General features: G+C 49.1%; 1 protein-coding gene across 1 annotated transcript; it reads left to right on the top strand.

Annotated features, from left to right (window-relative positions):
• Nucleotides 1-43: 43 nt before the first annotated feature.
• LOC127542585 (uncharacterized protein C8orf48-like) lies at nucleotides 44-21,007 on the top strand. The gene is made up of 6 exons (XM_051968314.1): nucleotides 44-138; nucleotides 5,147-5,440; nucleotides 8,248-8,373; nucleotides 12,436-12,671; nucleotides 15,882-16,034; nucleotides 20,757-21,007. Exons 2-6 carry the CDS (start codon nucleotides 5,149-5,151, stop codon nucleotides 20,859-20,861), a joined length of 912 nt encoding a protein of 303 aa, XP_051824274.1. The 5' UTR covers nucleotides 44-138; nucleotides 5,147-5,148; the 3' UTR covers nucleotides 20,862-21,007.
• Nucleotides 21,008-21,238: the final 231 nt, after the last annotated feature.

Genomic DNA, 21,238 nt, shown 5'->3' with positions numbered 1-21,238 from the left:
CGGCCAGTGCCTCGCGAAGGGGAGGGGCCTTTCATCTGCTAGTTGCCGGGAAAACGGAGCTTAGGAAGAAGCTGCGGCGCTGCTGTCCAGACGGGAGGAAGAAGCGTCCCCCGCCACGCGCCCCGGGACCTGATTTCGGTAGGCCTGGTGTCCCCCGTCCCTTCACACCCCGGGACGCCCCCGCCCCCTCTGGCTCTGGTCCTCTCTTTGGCCATCTCCCAATCCCCCACACAGACCCCGAAAAAGACCCCGGCGGCCAGGCTTCCAGATGGGGGGCCTCTCCCTGCAGTTCCGGGCCCCCTCAGTTACTCCCCCAGAACCCCAAAGCTGAGGGCCCGGCCCTTCCGGTGACCGCGTGAGGGACCCCCCGATCTCCGGGACTGGTCGGTGTGGCCCGAAGTGGACCTTTCTCCCTCCGGGCCTCAGTTTCCTAAAACGTACAGGGGGTGGGGGTGAGGGGAGGAATTATTCCTGTCCCGGGACCCTGATCCCGGGGCCCCCCACCAGTCCCCTAGACTTCCTGGGGAGGCGGAGAGAGACCCCTCCTGGGAACAGCTGCACCCCACTAGGTATTTCGGGGGACACATGATGAAGGAAAGCAACAGCTGCAAGCCTTCTCTCCCTCCCGCTTCGTCCCTCTAGCTCCTCTCTTCCCCCATCCCCGCTTCCCACCCCCTCCCAGTCTCTCTCTTCCCCTCTCCCATCTCCTCTTTCAGCCTCCCCTTTTCCCTCCCTCCCTCCCTCCCATCCTCCCCCATACCCACAGGAATAAGCCTTTGGCGACCGGGACTGGCCTCCCTTGGTTTGTGTGTCCTTCTTGGTGTCCTAGGGGCCCGGGTGGGGAGCCAGGAGGGGGCCGGAAGTGAGGGTCCCTCTGGCTCCTCTGTGGCCCTGAGAGGGCTGGCAGACTGGCTGGGCTCTCCACAACTTTTTTGTTGTTGTTGTTCTGACTTTGAGAAAGAAAACAAGCATTTCCCTAACAAAGAGAAATAGGAAGAAAGAGGATTGCTCCTGAGCCCGCAGATCTATACTGTCCAGAGTTCCCTTTGAAAGTTATCACCTCACTTTCTCTGCCCTCCCGTGGCCCCCGTTAGTCACAGATCTATCCATCTCTCTCTCTGGGTGGCGGTTCTTTCCCCGATGCTTCTTGCTTCCTAGGCCCGTCATTCATTTGGATATTTGTAAACATCAGAATGACTTGGTGGCCCAAAGTGGCTAAAACAATCCTGCTGTTAGTGCAGAAAACTTTCCCTTGGTTCTGCTCATTCCGCCTTCGTTATTTCCTGCACGTGTTCCCCCCTTTGTTCACCCTGAATTGGATTGCAGGGGCTGTTTTGCGGGAGGTGGGGGAAAGGGCCCGGAACCCTGGGTTCTGCTCCCAGGACCCTTCTGGTCCTTAGCCACCAGTCCTTAGGCGGGGACCCTCCTTTCTCCTTGTGCAGTGCCCGGAAGGGCGACTGGGTGATCTCCCAGAGCTCTTCTACCTCTTGTCTCCTGAGGTCAAAAAGGGACTTCCAAGTCAAGTGGCTGGCGAGAGAGCTGCTATCTTGATCACCTGGGAGAAGGGAAAGGAAAATACTGGGTCACGTACCGACTGCTGTAAGGCACACACACATTTTAGTCATGGAAGAGGTTGGCAACAACTTGGAAGAATCATTTGAAGGGTCAGAGAACTCAATCAACTGCCCCACACTTGGAGTAGAGTGGGTAGTAGGAGGAGGAGAAAAGAGGAGGAGGAGGAGCAGGAGCAGGAGAGAAAGGGGAGGTGGCTGAAGGCAGGGCCTGGGGTTGGTGCTGGCTCTGAACTAGGTCTGAAGTCCTAAACAAAGTTCTCAGAGGTTTCCTAGGTGACAGGTAGCCACTTGGACTGTAGAGAAAGGGCCCCCCACCATTTGGGGTCACGAACCCCTTTGTCAGTCAGTCTGGGGAAGCTGATGGGCCCCTTTTCTGAATCCAGTTTGTTGCCTTCATCCCTGGTCAAAGGAGATGCTCAAGATCATGTAGAAGTTACTGAAAAGGAACATGTCATTCGTTCCTGCCCTAAGTGCGTTCACAGAGCCCCTGCAGACCATTGATGGACTCTGGAGAATGAGGTCTGTGCGCCCCGGGTTCAGAATGCCTGGTCTGCTGCTGATCCAGCAGTGCCACGATATTCCCAAGAGCTCGTCCAAGGGAAAAGCTCCCCCATGTGCAAAAATGTTTGTTGCAGCCCTTTTTAGGAACTGGAAACCGAGGGAATGTCCATCAAGGGGGGAATGGCTGAACAATGGAATGGAATATGATTGTTCTGTCAGAAATGATCAGCAATTCCGATGGACGTGGCTCTCTTCAACAATGAGAGGATTCAAACCAGTTCCAATTGTTCAGTGCTGAAGAGAGCCATCTGCACCCAGAGAGGACTGTGGGAACTGAGAGTGCCTCACAACATAGTATTTTCACTCTTTTCGTTGTTGCTTGCTTGTACTTTCTTCTTCTTCTTCTTCTTCTTCTTCTTCTTCTTCTTCTTCTTCTTCTTTTCTTCTTCTTCTTCTTCTTCTTCTTCTTTTCTTCTTCTTCTTCTTCTCTTCCTCTTCCTCTTCCTCTTCTTCCTCCTCCTCCTCTTCTTCCTCCTCCTCCTCTCTTCTTCTTCCTCCTCCTCTTCTTTTCTTCTTCTTCCTCTTCCTCCTCCTACTCTTCTTCTTCTTCTTCCTCTTCCTCTTCTTCTTCCTCCTCCTCCTCCTCTTCTTCTTCCTCTTCTTTTTCCTTTTCTTCTTCCTCATCTTCCTCCTCCTCCTCCTCCTCCTCTTCTTCTTCTTCTTCTTCTTCTTCTTCTTCTTCTTCTTTTCTTCTTCTTTTTGACTGGTTTGATTTGATTTTTCTTGTGCTGCACAATAATTGTATAAATATGTATGCATATATTGGATTTAACGTATTTCTACCATGTTTAACATATATTGGACTACTTGCCATCTAGGAGAGGGCGTGGGGAAAGGGAGGGAAAATTGGAACACAAAATTGGGAATTTGCGAAGGCTCATGTTAAAGAATTGTCTATGTATGTGTATTGAAAAATAAAAAGCTTTAATTAAAAAAAAAAGAAAGAATCAGCAGGGTGCTTTCAGAAAAGCCTGCAAAGCCTTATATGAACAGCATGAGCTATATGAGGTGAGCAGAGCTGGGAAAACATTTTCCATAGTGACAGCAAGATTGTGTGATGATTGACTTAGCTCTTCTCAGCAACAGGGTGGTCCAAGAAAATTCTCCTAGCCTTGGGATGGAAGGTGCCATCCAGAGAAAGAACTGTGGAGATTGAAGGCAGATTGAACCACACCATTTTCACTTTTTCCCTCTTTCTCGTGGTGAGTCCCTTTTGTTCTGATTTTTCCTTCACCACATGACTCACGTGGAAATATGTTTAAAATGATTTTCCACGTATAACCTAGATCAGATCGCTTGCTGAATTGGGAGGGGGTAGGGAAGTGGGAGAGAGGAAGAACAAATTTGGAGCGCAAAATCTTAGCAAAACGAACGTTGAAAACTCTCTTTACGTGTAACTGGAAAAAATAAAACTTTATTGAGTGGGGAAAAAAGATTAAAAAAGAGAATCCCTCGTCTCTGAGGTCTTTTCCAGTACCCATTCCCACTGTTCAATAGTTTTGTTCCCCTTCTGCCCATTTCAGCACAAGGAGAAGGATAAGTAGATGACGTTTTATCCTATGGGACGTGGGGCAGAAGGAGCCGAGATGAGGGCCAGATAAAGAAAAAAGGGCATCCCCCAGGAAGAGCTGACAGGGGGTGATCCGGTGTCCACTTTGCCTCCCCCTCCCCACATAGAGCATGGGGAGCTTTGCTCAGAAGGACGACCTTGTGTTTGGGCAACATTCTGTGTTACCGAAAGACAGTTTCACATTGTAGATCATCATTGTCCCAACTAAGACAGGAATGGGAACTGTTTTTATTTTGTTGAGAAGACTTTGTCCCCAAGAGCAGAAACAGAAACACTTTCCTGGTTCATCTTCAGCCCAGAAAACTAAAGGAATGGGACAAGTTGCTATTGAGTGTTCTGGGGGATTCACATTTTCACATCTAGTAAGGAGAGGAGGCAGTGTGGTGTGGGAGTAATAGGGCTGGACTCTGTGCTTGAGAAACCCAAATTCAAATGCTGCTTGTGAGACTTTGTAGCTGTATGATCATGAGCAATCACATCAGGGAGTTTTGGGGGAGGGATGGTAGCACAGGGACGGTGTGAGGAGCCACTGGGAGAATGTACATAAAACACTGTTTCAACTTGAGAGGGCTCAAGCGCTGCTGTCCTTGGGACAAGATTTAGCCCGTGGGAAGTACTCTGGGTTCCCACACAAGTAACTTTCAGAATAGAAACCTGAATTTGTAGCCTCAGCGCTTAGCTTCCATTAGGTCCAGGAGATGCAGCCAACTTATGTGCCCATTTTAATCCCTTTGTCAAGGTTTCTGAAGTAAATATTGTAGCTGTATCTTTGCCCACTTTCTGCTGGCCCACGCTGGCCCACACTAGCTCCAGACCATGGATGCTTTAAGACCTGTGATGCAAAATGAGGCTCACCTTCAAAGTAGAGTTCATCTACTGAAATTGAATGGACCCAGTTACCTAATAAGTGACCCTCTTCTTCTTTCCTTAAATACTCCCTCTTCTTACCCACCCCTTCCTGTTGGGCAGGTGGGTGTCATTTAGCCGTAAGGCCCCGGGAACCGACTAGAAAACTAAGCCTCGATCTTGTGGTGCAGGGAAACAAATCTGGGAGTTGTTTATCCCACGGGGCCACTTTGCTTCCTAACCCTCACTCCAGTCCTCGCTGTTCCCCATTCACTTTAAGAGAAAAAGGAACATCCCCATATTTTTTCACAACTGTCTCTAGAGTCTTAAGTGGCAGAGACTCGATTCTCACCAAGTCTTTTATCTTCTTGGGAGCTAATTCGCACGTGTTCGTATCAGGCGGATGCCAGAGATGTGCCTCCTAACGAGACGCGGCCGGGGAAGCTCTCGTTTGTTGTCTCCAGTGTTTGTCCCTCTCCGCCGGCCACATAAGTGGTGCTGGTTCTGTGCTGCTTCTCTTTCCTTAGTCGTGCCAAGGGAGTGGGCAGAGCGGGGCAGGGAGCAGAGGGCCAAGGGCTTCTTTTTGTTCTTGCAGCCATGCCTTACGTGGTCCCCGGTGGAGCCTCACCCGAGATGCCCAGAGATGATTCTCCACAGTCACAAGCGGAGGATAGCAGTGTTCCTTCTAATTACTCCAGTGAGAGCTTTGAGTCCTTCACAGAGAAGGAAGGAGAGGAGGAGATGGTGGTGGGAGAAGAGGAAAAATGTCACCCGACGCAGCGGAAACCCTGTGGCTCTTTGGTGGCTTCCGATGACGACCAGACTGAGTCCAGTGCCTCCGGGAGCCATTCTGTGAGCAAGTGGCTGATGCCGAGCTCCAAGGATGAAGGTAAAGAAATCCCAGTGGGAGGGGCCAGGAGAGGGCTGTGAGGCAGTCCATCAATGGGCAAATATTTATTAAGCATTTCCTACATGCCGGGCACCGTGCTAAGTCAGTTCTGTTGGCCACAAGCTCAGGGTTGCACTTCCTCCCACCTCCCACCTTTGCCCATGTTTCTCTAGTATCGGGAGGCCAGCCCTGCTGCCACTGACAGGTTCACCACGGACATCAGCAACCTGCAGACCGCAACAGAAGCAACCCCTGACATGCCCCCTCCACAAATGAGACGTCTGGCTCTCTGTTTCCTCAGAGAACATGGGCCAAGTAGAGATAAAAGGTCCCACCGGGTGCCTTGGTGAAGAGGCCCCAGCTCTTCTGAAGAAAGTACAGTGAGGGGCAGGGAAGGCCACTGGGAAGCCAGAAATTGTTACTTCAGCAGCTCCTCAGGTGGATATCTACCTCCTTCCTCACCTCCCCTTGCCACGCAGCAAAGTCCTTCACCCTTCTTTCTATCCCCTTTCTATCTCGGTTTCACTCCCTTCCTGACAGCGGTCCCGTCTGTGAGTTGTACGTGCATTAGGGGCCTACATGGGATCGAGAAGTAAAAGGGACCACAATGTGGTGGCCAACCCTGGACCGATAGATGAGTCATTTGAGACCCACATGGGGGAAGTGACTTGTAAGAGGTCACATGCATAATATTGAGAAGAGCAGGATTTGAGTCCACCTCTGTTGATTTGAAATCTGGTCCCCTTTCTTTTTTATTTATTTATTTATTTATTTAATTCATTTAATTAATTAATTAATTAATTTATTTTTAATAACTTTTTATTGATAGAACGCATGCCAGGGTAATTTTTTACAGCATTATCCCTTGCATTCATTTCTGTTCCGATTTTTCCCCTCCCTCCCTCCACCCCTTCCCCCAAATGGCAAGAGTCCTTTACATGTTGAATGGGTTGCAGTATATCCTAGATACAATATATGTTTGCAGAACCGAACAGTTCTCTTGTTGCACAGGGAGAATTGAATTCAGAAGGTAGAAATAACCTGGGAGGAAAAACATAAATGCAAGCAGTTTATATTCATTTCCCAGTGTTCTTTCTCTGGGTGTAGCTGCTTCTGTCCATCTTTGATCAATTAAGGCTCTCTTTATCAAAGAGGTCCACTTCCATCAGAATACATCCTCATACAGTATCGTTGTTGAGGTATATAATGATCTCCTGGTTCTGCTCATTTCACTCAGCATCAGTTCATGTCAGTCTCGCCAGTCCTCTCTGTATTCATCCTGCTGGTCATTTCTTACAGAACAATAATATTCCATAACATTCATATACCACAATTTACTCAACCATTCTCCAATTGATGGACATCCTTTCATTTTCCAGCTTCTAGCCACTACAAACAGGGCTGTCTGGTCCCCTTTCTATGACGCCGTACTCTCTTCTTCTAGATCAGGGAATGCAGGCCACGTTGAATATTCCCGTGCGATGAAGGTAATCCAAAAAACAAACCTGCTCCAGGAACACGATGGGGTTCGTTCCAGGGCCGGCTAGTACTGACTGGGGAGAATTTTCTATTTGGGATGACCCGTTTCCACAGGCCACTCTCTCCACTGGCACCAGTCCTTGAGATTTGTCTGTCAGGACAGTTCTGCAGTGTGACAGGGAGGGGGAAAGAATGACGAGGCGTGGCCCGATAGGGGACTTCAAGAAAATTCAGGGTTGTGTGAGCAAAGAAGCATTTCTGCATCTCCTTAGGAAACAGACCAAGCAGAAAGGTTCAAATGGCAACTGGGGAAAGAAACGAGTGGCTGGCAAGGGCTCCGATTCCTAAAAGAGGTGCACAGGGCAACGTTCTGGGCCCGGCGTCCTTCGGCTCTTTGGGCAGCGGGACCTGGGTACATGCTGTAGCCTGGAGGATGACGCTGGGATGAGAGAACATCTTTTCTCAAAATTTCTCAGTTTCTCAAAAAGGATGATGGATTTTTTCCCCTTGCCATCCCTTCCCAGTGACATCTCCCCAACCTCAACAGCCCCTTCCCTGGTATCAGAGAAGTACAGTTCAGCAAAGAAAGCCCACCCGTTGGTCCTTTCTAACCTTTGCCATTCTGAGCTCTGGCTTTTTGCCGCCTCTCCTGAGTGGCGTCTGCTTCTTTCTCCGTTCAAGTGCTTGGTCTCTTGAGGTACTTTCCAATTTAGGGGCTCTGCGGGAGCCTGTTCCTTTCATTGCAGTCAGCGAGGAAGCCCTCCTCAATACTGCTGTTTGTGTTGATTTTTAGGATGTCTCAAACAGGGGACTAAAGAGCGGTTTAGTGTTCTGGGATCTAGCGTATTGATTGGGGCTCCCCACCGGGTAGAATGTCCTCAGGAAGTCAAATGTGGGCTCAGAGGGCAGAGTGCCCTGCATGGATCCTCCCAGGAAGGCAGGTCATAACCCCGGCCCCCAAGTGTCTCTCCTTTAGACTTTTATAATCCTTCCGACTCAGTTACTGGAGATTCTGACCATGGCCATAAAGAATGGGCCAGAAAGGCTTTTTCAGGTTCTCCCCATGTGCAGATCACTGTAGAAAATGCTCACAGTAAAGCCAACCAGTCCCTGCCCTTAGGAAGCTCATTCTCACCGAGGGGAGGCCGCCCAGAGGGATCGATCAGGTTCTGAGTCAGCTTCATCCCAGTAACAACAAAACCTTATGATGGCTTCCTGAGGTTGAACCAGTGACGGCCTCAAAGACTGTGGTGACAAGAGCCTCCTTGTGAGGTCTTTGGCGGCTAGCCTCTACCATAGTCAGCTGACATCTCCCTGTCGTAATTTAGATGAGCCCTTGGACCCGTTGGACTCTGCCGCTCTACAGGAGAAACTGAGTCAGAGGTGGATCCAGCATCTCAAGGCCAAAGAAAGTGCCAACGGACAGCCCCGGGCGGGCCCCACAAGCCACGCAGGTAAGCCTGGCCTTGACTTAGCGGTAACCAGCTCCTCCTCTGCTCTGTCCATAGCTGTGTGACCCTGGGCGAGGCGCCTAGGCTTTCTGAGCCTCCGTTTCTTCTCTGGAACACAGACAGTATCCTTGCGCTGTCTCCCTTCCCGGGGCTGCCGTGAAACAAGCCTTTGTAAACCTGAAAACGTTATAGAAATGTCAGCCCGCCTTCTTTCTCAAGCAGAAGGAAAGTGGAGAAGAGGCTGCCGTGCCTCTTCTTCTTTGCTGGGACAAAATGCTGAGGTTCTGGCCTTCTTGTGCTTCCGGCTAAGGCAGAACCAGAGAAAATGCTCCAGGAAAGAGTAGCGAGGTACCGGGCAGATGTTTTCTTTTTTCCCTGCACAAGTGGAAGGTTTGTTGCCATCGTGAGTGATCCCTTCAGAGGACGGATGCGATGGTAGCATCATCCTGTCCCCTCCCTTGCTTTGGCAAATAGCAAAGGACCCAGGGAGGGGGTGGTGAGGAGCAGGGCCGGGAGGCCTGACTCCACTGCTCTGTGGAGTGTGGAGGATGGGTGATCTCTTTCTGAATTCCACCCCCTGTGTGTCCCCCGGCTCTTCAGACTCAGGACTCGAACCTAGCTCGGCCTTTCCACGTTCCTCTCTCTGCGCTGCAGTAACTTCGGTGCTGGCGCTCGTCTCGAGTTCCGATAGAACCGTATTTGGAGACTGAGGCCTTGGGTTCTCTGCTTGGCCGCAGTGTGATGGAGTGGAAAGAGGCCTGGTGCTCAAGCCCAGGAGATCTGGTTCCAGTCCTGGCTCAAATGCATCACTGAGCTGTGGGGAGGGTGCCCTGATGCCAACATCAGCCAGTGGTCCTCGTCCCCCCCGGGCTCCTGTTGGTGGCCCAGGGACACCTGCTTTGGTCGACTTGGAAACTGTCTTGGCTACCGTCAGCGTCCCCAGCCCCTCCCCCACCCCAAGTGTTCTTGACCTTGCGCTTGTGTTTTGGACCAGTTTCACTAAGTCTCCTTAGTTGAGTGAGGCATGTGATTGGGGAGTATGGAAACCCCCCTTGTCACAGGGTGGCTCATTTTCTCCATCTGTTTTGTTCTGGGTAAATGGCAGGTAGGCTCCTTCCTGCTGTGCACAACACAACAACACAACCATAGATTTCATCTGGAAATGAACAGCTTTGCTCTGTTCACTTTCCAAGACCATAAGGCCACTTGCTTCCAGCAAAGGAAAACCCACGTCCAGTAATTGTCTTGCCTCGATCCCCTCTTTCTGGCTGTAGGTGATGTTAAGCATATGCTCCTTAGACAGCATCCCCTGCTCTTTATACGTGAACGGATGCCATCAGCCCCACTTCCAATGGGGCTGGAAGCAACAGTGCGCTTCTCAGAAAGGAAGAGCAGCGTTGGCTCGTGTGAGCCTTAAAAACACTTGTGGTTTCGACTTGGAACCCCAGGGCAAGTCCTGTGACAGGGAAGGTAATGGCCAGGTATCGCAGAGTGAACTTTAAGGAAGCGCCCAGAAGCATCAGCCATTTCCTCATTGTGGACAAACTTTGACATTTTAGAGCTCAAAGAGACAGCTGATCCAACCCTCTTGTTCTCCGGCGGAGGAAACTGAGCCCTCAGAAGCTCCGTGACCAGCTTATGGGCACGTAGATACTAGGTGGCTAAAGCAGGCGTCCAGCCTCGGAATCCAGGGTTCTTTCTGTGGGTTGTCTTCCTCTTCTCAGTGTGTGTGAGCCTCTATCCCTTGTAGCCAAGAACATTGCCATGCCTTTATTTTTCAAGATGCATTGAATTTCCTTACTTTTCTGCTTGATGATCTTAAAAATGGCCCTGTTCTTGATGCCATCCTCGTGGACCTCTGCACGGCCTTCTTCATCTACATTCTCATGGATTCTTTCTCCTAGATTTTAGTTCTATTGACCACCTGAAATAGGATTTTTCTGCTCCTCTTTTGCATGAAGAGATCTGGTTTCATTCTTTTCCTTTATTTCACACTAGATTGCATTTCCCCGTGGGTATATCATCGTCCATCTACGCTTCTCAGGCACCCCCCGTGTGCCAAGCATTCCGTTAAGCCGTGAGCGTACATAGAGTCCCCAAAACTCCAACCCTGCCTTGAAGGACTTTGCCGTTCAGACAGGCACACATCACACATACAGGCTAACCGACCAGGAGGTAATTAAGAGGGGGAGGGCCCTAGCATTAAGAGGGGTCGTGAAAGGATTCTTGAAGATGCTGGTATTTTTGAGGAGAGTTGAATGAATGATGGAATGCATTCTGGGGCTAGGAGACAGGGAGAGATAATGGCCAGCGGTGAGAGATGGAGGGTCTTGGTGGTGGAGCAGCCAGGAAGGCCAGCGTCAGTATGGAAGAGTCCCTGTCCGTTGGTGAGGTTTAAGCACATGGGAAATGTGTGAGAGAACAGGGGAAAGGCAGCAGGAAATCAGCGGAGAGGAGTCAGGAGTTCTGCGTGCAATGGTATCAGACTCCTTCTCCTTAAAACTATCCATCTGCCAGCTGATGTCTGACATCCTTTTCTTCTCTACAGCCCGTCAAGTTCAGTGACTCAAAGGCCTGCACCGTTTGGCACAAGGAATGGACAAAGAGTAAAATTTGGGCCTTTCCGATCCCCTTTTCTTCCCTAGACATAAATATCACTAGAGATAGAGGGGTGATTCCATGTCCTTTTAGACTTGGAAGTATGTGCCATAAAGCCCAAAGCAAAGGCCCTGTCTCCACCCCAGACCGTTCCCAGCAGTACTTCTGGGGTAACCAAGTGGGCTGACGACCTGTGCCCAGTGATGGAGAAATGTCTGGGAAAGCTCTACCAGACCCTAACATAGGATCATCTCATAAGGCAGCTCCAAGGAACTCAGGGACGTGGGAACATGACTGTGAGCATCAATTAACTCCAAATTCTCTAACATTCTTGTTTTACAACGTGAGAGTACCTTAGGGGCAGCCTTAGAACTGAAGGAGCTTTCCTTGACTGGCTCGTTGGAAGTAGAGGTGGATTTTGCTGGGAACTGTACAGAGAAAGTTTGCCCTTCTCGGTGAGGGAGAGGAGGGGTGGTGTAGATGACTTCTGGGAGAGATCCATAGGATTCTTTCACCCAGAAAAGAAACAGCAACCGTCCCGTGCTTTTCTGGATGATGTCTATCAGAGACAGTTCGTTGAGTTCTACAATCATTCCTGCTGGGAGGGAGATCCAGTGAGCCATGTTTCTCCCCCTAATTGAATGGTCTTCTTCCCCAACCAACGTCTCCTCACAGTGATAGTTATCGTGAAGCAGTCGGCAGCATGCTAAGCGCAAGGCCGAGCAATGTGCAGGACTGAGGTGTAGGGACCTTTTATTCTCTTGAGTGGGACAAAGGTCGCGTCAGCAGCCTCAGAGATAGATCTTCCCCAAACCAGCCATTCCCTGTCTGACCTAAGCTCCTTCTAAGGATTCCCCTGCCAGTCTAGGCAGAGTTGGATTCCTCAGGATCTCTTCCTACTCTTCGCTTGATCACCTCCCATGAGACACATGTGCTGTGTTATCTTAGTCTGGCACTTGAATGAATGGGCGAAACAAGGATTATTCCAAAAAGACTGGGAAGACCTTGATTCCAGTGAGACCGAGGCCGTCGGATGTGGATGGTGCCCTAATGTGATTCTGTGGCATTTTGGGGTACTTCCCGGCAGAGTTGAATAGACATGTGAGCCACCATGTGACTTAGGCACTTTATTCTGAAGAAGAGGGAACCGAAGCCAGAGAGTGACGTGTTCCTTGACCACCCCTCTTTCTCTTTCTCTCTCTCTCTCTCCCCTCTCCCCCACCAGGAAGTGGTAGTGCCAGGTTTGAACCCAGGTCCTCCAAAACCTGGGTATCCAGGTCTCTTCTGCCATGTTATGATGCTTTCCCTTCCGGTGCGCTCTGCCTGTCACTCTAGGAAATCTATGGTTTTCTCTTCTTTTCCTTCCCAAGTGATAAAAACAGAAGCTGCTGAAGATAGAAAATAAGTGACCCTCCTGAACCTGCGCTCGTAGCTGACATTTTTGTTTTGGGCATGTGTTGTTGACAGATGTCACGGAAGCATCTAAGAGTGAGCGGGATGCCGTGCAGGCTTTTTGTGCCACGAAGATCAACCTGCTCCGTCGTCAGCTGAACTCCCGGGTGGCGAACGGCAGCGGCCGTCAGAGGCAGCCGCAGGGATTGGTCGCGGAGAAGCCAGTGACGGACGAGGTGAACGACTGCGTCGTTCCTCATCGGCTGATAAACAGAATCTCTCAGCAGAACCTGAGGGCCGCACCCAGCCAGGTACAGTGACTGGAGCTTGGAAGCACCAGAAAAGGAAAGCCTTCTGATGTGTTTATCCTCAAAGGGACCCATGTTTTTCTCCCGCCTCCCAGATCTTGTGACATTGGGCTTGATGAAAACCAATCATGGAAACAGCCAGGTAGATGGAGGTGAGGGGTGGGGATGAGGAAGTCCCAAGGCAAGGCGGCCCCCAGCACAGTTGGAGTCACCAAGGAATGGCTGATCTCTTCTTGCTCAGTGTAGGAAAGGGAAGCCACATTAGAGTTGCCAGCCTGGAAGAACACTGAGGGGAGGGGGGCTGGCAGTCATCGTGAGGACGAAGGGGCTGGTTACCAGGAATCCCGAAGGAGCATCAAAGGACACACCCAGCAAGCTCAGAGTGAGCTCTGCCTAATTGGGATGCTCTGGCTTGACCCAGAAGAGTTGAGATAATGCGGTCCCTCCCTCCCTTCTCTTAGGTGGTGTGTGGGGGGTGTCAGTGGGGAAAACATTGGGCAGGTCCAGTCAGACTCACCTGCTGTGAGTCTGGGTTGTTTTGCCACTGCCCGTTAACCCTCCTGTCCTCCTTTGTTCCAAGGGCCACTTGTGTGGGGGGCGAGGGGAGGAGAGGGAAATGTACTTTTTAGCAACGAAGTTTGTACGAAAGCAGAGGATACCAACAAAGAGGTTTTCAAAGGCCAAAGCGCCTACAAGGGGAAACACTGTTCCCGATCTGATTCTTTCCAGGAACTTTGCTTGGGGTAGCGAGTGGGTGTGTTGGTGGGAATGATGGGAACCATAGGAAGAAGTGACCTCCCCATCTTAAAAGTGGGACTTTTTTGGTTGGTTGGTTTGATTTTGAGACTTTGGCCTCCGAGTCTCACCTGGACTGGAAATAAGGCGACCCCTTTCTGGATCGACGGCACTGCCGATGTTGCTTGGGGCTCTGACCCGTTCCAGTTCTGACCTGGGCCCCTCCTCGGGCAGCCTGTCGGCCCCTTGCTCTTGGGGCTTCACCATGTTAGGCGTAGTCTGGATACCGAATCAGCTCAGGGCACCAGAGCTCAGGACTCCTGAGCGCAAATGATTCACCTGCTTCAGCCCCCCTCCTGTCAGGATTTCCACGTATGGGCACCACCCCCAGCCAGCTTAGGATTTGGGGGAGGGAGGAGGGCAGTGCCAAGTCAGGGCTGATAGGCACCCTAGACTTGGTAAGGGTGGGTACGTTTCCAAGGAGTCAGAGTGGATCTGTGGGATAGGAAGGACTAAAATGCTCCTTTTAGGAAGCTCTTGCTCAATTTTGACAATTCTGAAGAGAAAGAAGAGAGGATATGGTTTATAGAGAACAATGCGAATCCATAGCTACCTCACTTATTATCTTTTTTGGGGAGAGAAGCAACAGTGAATCGTAGAGAAGGTGGAGAAAAGCATAGCATGTAGGAACAGTGTTAGAGGGCCTAAGTCTTTGAATGAACTAAGGCCAGGAGGTCAACCAAAGGATCTTGGAAAGGAGTTTTGTTCCGTCTGTGTTTGGGGTGTGCCGTCTGCTAACGTCTGCTTACCTATTGTCTTGGAATCCAGATTTTGTAAGGCCTTTCCTTCAGAAAGGCCTTCTTGGGAAAGAAATGGGCAAGTATTGGCTCGGTCCCAGTGCAGTTGGGTGGATCTGGGCCCAATTGAATAGCAGACATCAGCCAAGAATGGTTTGCTAGGAGCCCGGATCGAGGTCTTTCTTAGAGGATCTCGGGGTCTGCAGCTGTCTCTGTGCCGGCCAACATTTTCCCGAAAGCTTTGGCTAAAGGCACAAATGACTTATTTTCTCAACTGATGAGGGTAGATGACCAAGCTGACAGGGGCAGCTCACACATTAAATGAGAGAATTAGGATCCCAAAGGAACCTGGGAGGTGGGGAGTAGGGGCTGCAATGAGGAGGTGAATCTGGTCAGTTGGTTGGCCAGTAAACATTGATTAAGCACCTACTATGTGCTAGGCACTGCGTGAAGTGCTGGGAAACTAAAGGGAGGCAGAGGCAGCCCCTGCTCACACTCTACTGGAAGGGACAGTAAGCAAACACGTTGCCGGGTAGAAGATGAATCAGCAGTGTGGAGCAGAGGGCAGGCACTAGAATCACGAGGGGTTGGGAAAGGCTTCCTGCCGACGGTGGGATTTTGACGGAAGCCAAGGAAGCCGAGAGGCGGGGATGACAAGGGTGAGCATTCCAGGCGTGGAGCGTAGCCAGAAATTACGCCCGGCATCACGAAACGGGCTGTCTTGTTCAATAGCCAGAAGGGCAGGGTCACTGAATCAAAGACTTCAAGATGGGGAGTAAGGCCAAAAGCAGCAAAGAGAGAAGGGGCCTAGATTGCGGCGTCTTGTTCAGGAAGTCCACAGACTCGGCGCTCCTTCCCCACTTGGAGATTTTGTCCTTCTCTCGTCTGTTTCCGGGGACCTCGGTACTGATCAAAATTTTCTAGAGACCCCTCCCCATGCGAGGAAGATATACCTTGCCTTGACAACTGCCCATCTCTCTGCTGGATGAGGTCAATGTCATATTCCTCCGAAAGGGCTTAAAGGCCAGTAGCCAGTATGGGTAAGAATGGCAGGCGCAGGGTGCAGCCAGTGCTCTAGTTCCCTTTTTGGAGCAGCTGGTGGTCCGGTACAGAGAGGGCTGGGCCTAGAGACAGGAAGACCTGATTTCGCACCCAGGCCCAGACACTCAGTAACTGGGTGACCCTGGCAAGTCACTTTACCTCTTTCTGCCTCGGGCTCCTCACCTGTAGGGGGAGAGTGAGATAGTCTCCCCCTGCCTATGTTGTTGTAAGGAAAACCTGGGCTACTCTCTGGGAAGGCTTTTGCAAACAATGCTGTATGAATGCTGGCTCCTGTTGTTATCAGAGGATAACTCGCCTCTCTCTCAACCCCCGGGACCTAGGCTCGTGTCTCATCTCTGCCTCTGAACCAGCTCTTGTGACCTCAGCGGACACGGTTCCCCTCAATGTGTTCATTTGTCAAACGGGGAAACCCACTCTCCTCACTTGACGAGATAATGGTGGGGATTAATGTAGCAAAAGTACGTTTTTCCCATTAGGCTCCATAAAGATGTCAGCTGTCGTTACTCCTTCTGCTTCCACGTATGGGTTATTGATCGTTACTTTCAGAAAGGAGTCCGACGACGACGGAACTAGGGCTGATGGCATCCGGTCATTTCTCCTTCCAATTTCTAATTTCAAGGTGTCAGCGGTTAAGAAGCACGACTGTTCCCGGTGCCCAGAGTGTACCAAGAAGAGAGCAGAACTCTCCCAGCTGACCTTTGTGCGCCAGAAAAAGACCTTCCTCGAGTCAGCACTGCTCAAAGAGAAAATGGACGAGTATCGTCATACCAAAGTGAGTGGCCCTTGGGCGCAGGTTGGCAATAAGCCGTATTTCTCTGGGTTCGCCGGCTGCCGGAGGGCTGTCCTCGCTAGGTTCTGAAGGAATAGCTAGCAGGAGCAGCTGCAGTGTCCTCCTCCTTTTAGTGTTTGAAAAGTTTGCGATTTATTTTGAATATTCTTTCCTTTTTAAATTGTGTCACAGACTTTCTCTCTCCCTCTCACTCCTCCCCCACCCATTGAGAAGGCAAACAAGATGCTATCAGTCATGCATGTGAAATGGTGCAAAATGCATTTTCCTATTAGCCACATCTCAAACAAAAGCAAAACAAACAAACATACGCCCTATCTCTAGCTGCTGTGTCCTTACCTGTTTGGTATTAATGCATCCGTATTTATGAAGCTATATTACTTTGGGGTTCTTTCTGTATCCTCTAGATGGAGGTTGGTGCCTTCCTCCTCTGTTCTTGAAAAGCGTTTGGCGGTGGCGTACAGAGATTTGGTTTTTTAACGTGTGGTACACATTACTCGCAAGTCTGCTTGGTCCTGGAGGTTAAGCCACCCCTGGGAATATTAACTCGCTGCTTATGTACTCAGTTCCTTTAAAACTTTTTATGTGTCATCAGCAGCTGCGGTTTCCTCAGGATAGGGAACACTCAGCCTGGGAAGTCCTTATCCAAGTGCCAGTCAAGAACTCGGCTGTAACTTGGAGTCTCAGACAGTCCCTTGGGTCCCCGAGAGTTTCCGTGACAGGCCACATGTGTCAGAGGTGTCCCTGACTCCCGGCCTTGTCCTCCCTCCCTGACCTTGTGCTGCTTAAGTCATCGCATGCCCCTTAAGTCATTAGTGTTCTCTTACTCTTATGTTAATGGAGATGGTCTAAGCTAAGGTATTAATTTTCCTCTAATAAGCATTGAAGTCTCAGCCCATAAACATTCTGACATTGTCTTGTGTTTCTCATCCTCATTAATGTTGTCTTTGTGATTTGGTCTTTGATATCCCCATCATTGATAACATTTTTCATCTCCCATTTAGGCCTTTTTCTTTCTACTTGCATTTTTGGTGACCATTTTGGGGTCACATTACCAAAAACAAAAAGGATATTTTTAAGACTTGTGCTTTTAGGCTCATTGGAGTCTGAAAACTGTGGTCTAAAATTCTCACTCAAAAGTCTCCATATTCCCTGTGTAATTTCCTTCTTGTTTATCTTTCTGCTGGATAAACAGCAAGTTTCCAAGTGAGAGACATCACAAGATGCTACAAGTCTTTTTTGCATTTCTTTGAAGTTCTCAATCTCTCTGCTGGCTTATTTTTATGTATTGCTATATGCTGCTTGCTAATGTTTTACTTTAAAAATTTGAAAATTGCTATTCACTACGGACACTGGCCTATAGTTTTCTTTTTCTGATTATGATTCTTTCTCCTTTAGGTATCAAGACTCTAGTTGTGTTCATTTTTTTCCCAGAGGATTTTTTGGCTTTATTCTTAGTTCTTGATAACCAGCTGGCCCCAAACCACACATTGCACTTATCCACCCTGGAAATCTTGGAACATATTGCCATCCTCCCAGCCACGGTAACCTGCTAGTCTGAAGAATCCCATCCAGATCAGATACTATATATACACCTCCTTCCCTTTCCAGTTTTTCCTGTGAAGTGGAATAGTAATCAAAGCAATACTGCCACTGTTTTATGTATAAAAACTTGTCATTTTTGTAATCATATTTTTTTTTCATGCTTGATAGAAGTCACTGATAAATCCATCTGGTTGTCAAATTTATTTTTCATTCAGAGTTCATTTGTAACTTCTTTTTTTTTTTTCAAAGATTGGGCTATGGAAAGTCTTCATTTCTTGTTCTGTCACTTGGACTACTTTAGTTATATGTGGATACTAATCCGTTGTAATCAATTGTCAATTTCATTTGTATTTTGTTGAACAAAAATCATCTTCACTGATTTCCATCATCTGTTTTGACTTGTTCTTTTTAATGTTTGTGCTGGCCATTTGGCTTTTTTCTCTCCTATATTAAGCAGATACAGTACTGATTTATCCCTTGGATCATTTTTTCCCCTTCGCACCCAACCTCTAGTCTTATGTGTTTGTCAGTTCAGAGCAGCAGAAGAGCTGCTTTCAGTTGTGTTATTCTCTCCTTTGCATTTTCAGCCTTTTGCTCCTGACCCTTATGGTAACTCAGACGGAATTTGTTTGAGTGTGTTTCTCGTTTCTAAAATATCTTTGGATCCTAAGTTTTAGGCCATTCTGCTCCCTTTCTCCATTTCCTAGGTGAATTCTTCCCATTCTGATTCAGTGCTATAATTATTTATTGTACATTTCTCTCTGCCCTATCCTTTTTATACTTTTTCCTTTCTTTGACCCTACTTCTTCTTTACAGAGACTAACAGCAAAGGTGTGGGGAAGGGGGAGGTGCTGAACATTAATGAGTTATATGCATGGTGCAGTCTGCTTCTGTCCCTCCTCTTCCTCTCAACCTGTTCCTGGTTATAGTTCCTTATCATCTCTCTCTTTTCTTTGTTCTCCAGTTTGTGATCCTCCCTGCAGAGTCAGATTGTGTTTTGCTTCTGACCAATCCCTGACCCTATTCTGCCTCTTGAGTCACCTTTCTATTCTCCCTGTTACTCCCTGATACCGTGTTGACTTTAATCTATACTTTTTCTCACTAAACTCTGGGGGACGGGTGTATCTGAGGACGCACATGATGCACGTACCCACATGAATATTTGGAAATGTTCTTTGGCATGCAAAGCCCTTTATCACCCAACCCCCTCCTTCCTTTCTAGTCTTCTTTCATTTCACTGCCCAGCATGTACTTTTCTATCCGGTAGCCCTGAACTCCTGGCTGTCCCAGGAAAAAGACCCTCCATCTCAGCTTTAGGCATTGTATCTGGTTGTCTCTCAGACCTGCAATATGCTCTTCCTCCTCTGCTCCAACTCCTGACCTCTGTGGCTTCCTCTGAGTCCCAACTAAGGTCTCCCCTTCTTCAGAAAGCATTAATGTTTCCACCATCTTAATTTTAGGGTTTTCCCTCTTTTAATGATTTCCTATTGATCCCATACAGAGCCTTCTCTTTGTCTATTTTTGTGCAAGTTGTCTCCCCCATCAAACTGTAAGCTCCTTGAGGGCAGGGGCCTATCTCTCGCTTCTTTTTCTGTCCCCAGCCCTTAGCACAGTTCTTGGCACATAGGAGGCTCTTAATACATGTTTATTGACTCGAATTGAATCGAGCTATTGGCCGTGTGATGCCGGGTAAGTCACGTAGCCTTTGTCTGCCTAAGATTCCTGATCTATAAAATGGAAACGATCATCGTGCCTACCTCCTGAGATGCTATCTATAAAGCACTTGCAAATGTTAAAGTGCTAGAGAAAGACTATTTTTCCGTTTATTATTATTATTATTATTTTGATCAAGATGGTGGCGATGATAGGCCATCATTGGGTAGTGCTTCTGGTTCCCTGAGCTGCTCCTAGTGAATCTCTTCTTTACACAGCTGAGGGGTCAAGTTTTGGGAGATGGGGGGGGGCTTCCATGGGTTCATCCCAGAATTCTGTGATTCTCCCTGAGCTAATTCAGTTTATTGACAGGTGGTCTAGCAAGGGTCAAGGTATTCCCATGATTGGGATAGATTGGGATGATAAAATCGATCGTTTTGATCATGTGACTTTGAGAAGGTTTTGCACACACAAAACCGGTGAATGAGCACAAGGGAAGCATCCAAGTAGACGAAAATTTTATATCCAATCTCCCCACTCAGTAGCTGCTATCCATAATATGTAGACAACTGACAGAAATATGGAGGATCGGAAGCCATGTCCCAGCAGGGGAGTCGTCACAGGGTATAAATAGACAGTTGTCTAAAGAACTGTATGCTGTTAAAGCCAGCTGCCCCAAATCCCTCCCAGCAGGAGAAATGGCAGCCAAAGCTGCCCTGAGCTTTCTCTCCCTCCCCGGCAAAGGGGGTTACTGTTGGAAGGCTGCAGAAAGCCTGGCACACTCATGGGGTTTGTGGTGGTCTAGGAATCCATCGCACCATTTTGGAAAGCAATTTGGAGCTATGTGAAAAAAGGGACTGAAATACCTCTACCCTTGGACCTGGAGGTTCCCCTGCTAGGCACATACTAAGCAGATCAGTGCTCACAAGGAAGGCCCAAGGACAGCAAAACACTCAGAGCAGCACTTTGTAGAGTTACAAAGAAATGGAAACTGGGAAGGTACCTGTTGGTTGTGATACAGGTCACCCGGATGCCACGTAGGAGAGTAATGGGATGCTGGTGGGTTGCATCAAATGAGTATGAGGAATTCAGAGTCTTGATGCAAAATGTACCTGAATGGATGCAGAGGGAAGTCAGGAGAATCAGGAAACCAGTATAGACAATAACGATTTCAGTGGAAGGAAGAACAAGAAATCCACTGAACTTGCCTTCTATGGAATTAGAATGTCCAGGTCTGGCCCCCAGGAGCCGCATGGAAAGCCCCCCCCCCTCCGCCCTTTCCTTGCAGTGCTTCCTGACGGCTGTGGCCAAAATCTTCCACACCAATTGCCATCCTTGTAGGGATAAACCCAGGCTCTTCTGGTGCTCACACAGAAGACCCGGCAGGTTTGATCAGTGTTTGGTGCTCCAGGAACTGAAGGAGGAGAAGTGAGCGTGTCCTCCTCTTTGTCTTAGAAGTCCTTGTGGTCCTTGTTCTTGTTACTGGTTTCCTGTCTCTTTGCCTTCTAGGACTTTCTCAGCTTCATTGGGGAAATCCACAAGAGCCTCCCCAGGCTTTCAGATGACCCAGAGACCATCTGGAAAAGATTGAATGCTCGAGGTCAGGTTGAGTAGAGGATGGTTCAGCTTGGTCCCAGAGTAGGAGGTCAGATTGTGATAGCAGGCCTTTTTGTCTCCACCCTCGGCCCTGAAGCCTAAAGCCCTTCGATGCAGCCAGCTGTTAAGAATGACACGGCCAATAAACAAATGTTTCTGTCATATGTTCGATTCCCTATCATTATTCCCGCAGCTACGCAGGGACGTCCACTTGGGGGTTCTGTGCAGACCTGGGTACTTCCCCAAAGACTCCCGAAGGAGCTCCTGGGCACACGGCCCCGTGCTGCACCGTGGGGCCGGGGTTGGAGGCCCTCTTCAGAGGAGACAGTCACCTCTCCCTTACCTGCAACCTGGTAGGGAGCTAGGACACAAGCATCCATAAGTATAAGAAATAA

The sequence above is a fragment of the Antechinus flavipes genome, chromosome X, assembly GCF_016432865.1.
Source record: "Antechinus flavipes isolate AdamAnt ecotype Samford, QLD, Australia chromosome X, AdamAnt_v2, whole genome shotgun sequence".
In the NCBI taxonomy this organism is placed as follows: domain Eukaryota; kingdom Metazoa; phylum Chordata; class Mammalia; order Dasyuromorphia; family Dasyuridae; genus Antechinus; species Antechinus flavipes.
Note: the sequence above shows the minus strand (reverse complement) of the source record. Positions and strands in the feature narration are given on the sequence as shown.

Coding starts and splice junctions, on each gene's coding strand:
- LOC127542585 (XM_051968314.1), top strand. CDS start 5,149: ATGCCTTACGTGGTCCCCGGTGGAGCCTCACCCGAGATGCCCAGAGAT. Junction 5,441..8,247: donor GCCGAGCTCCAAGGATGAAG/GTAAAGAAATCC, acceptor GTCGTAATTTAG/ATGAGCCCTTGGACCCGTTG. Junction 16,035..20,756: donor ACGAGTATCGTCATACCAAA/GTGAGTGGCCCT, acceptor TTTGCCTTCTAG/GACTTTCTCAGCTTCATTGG.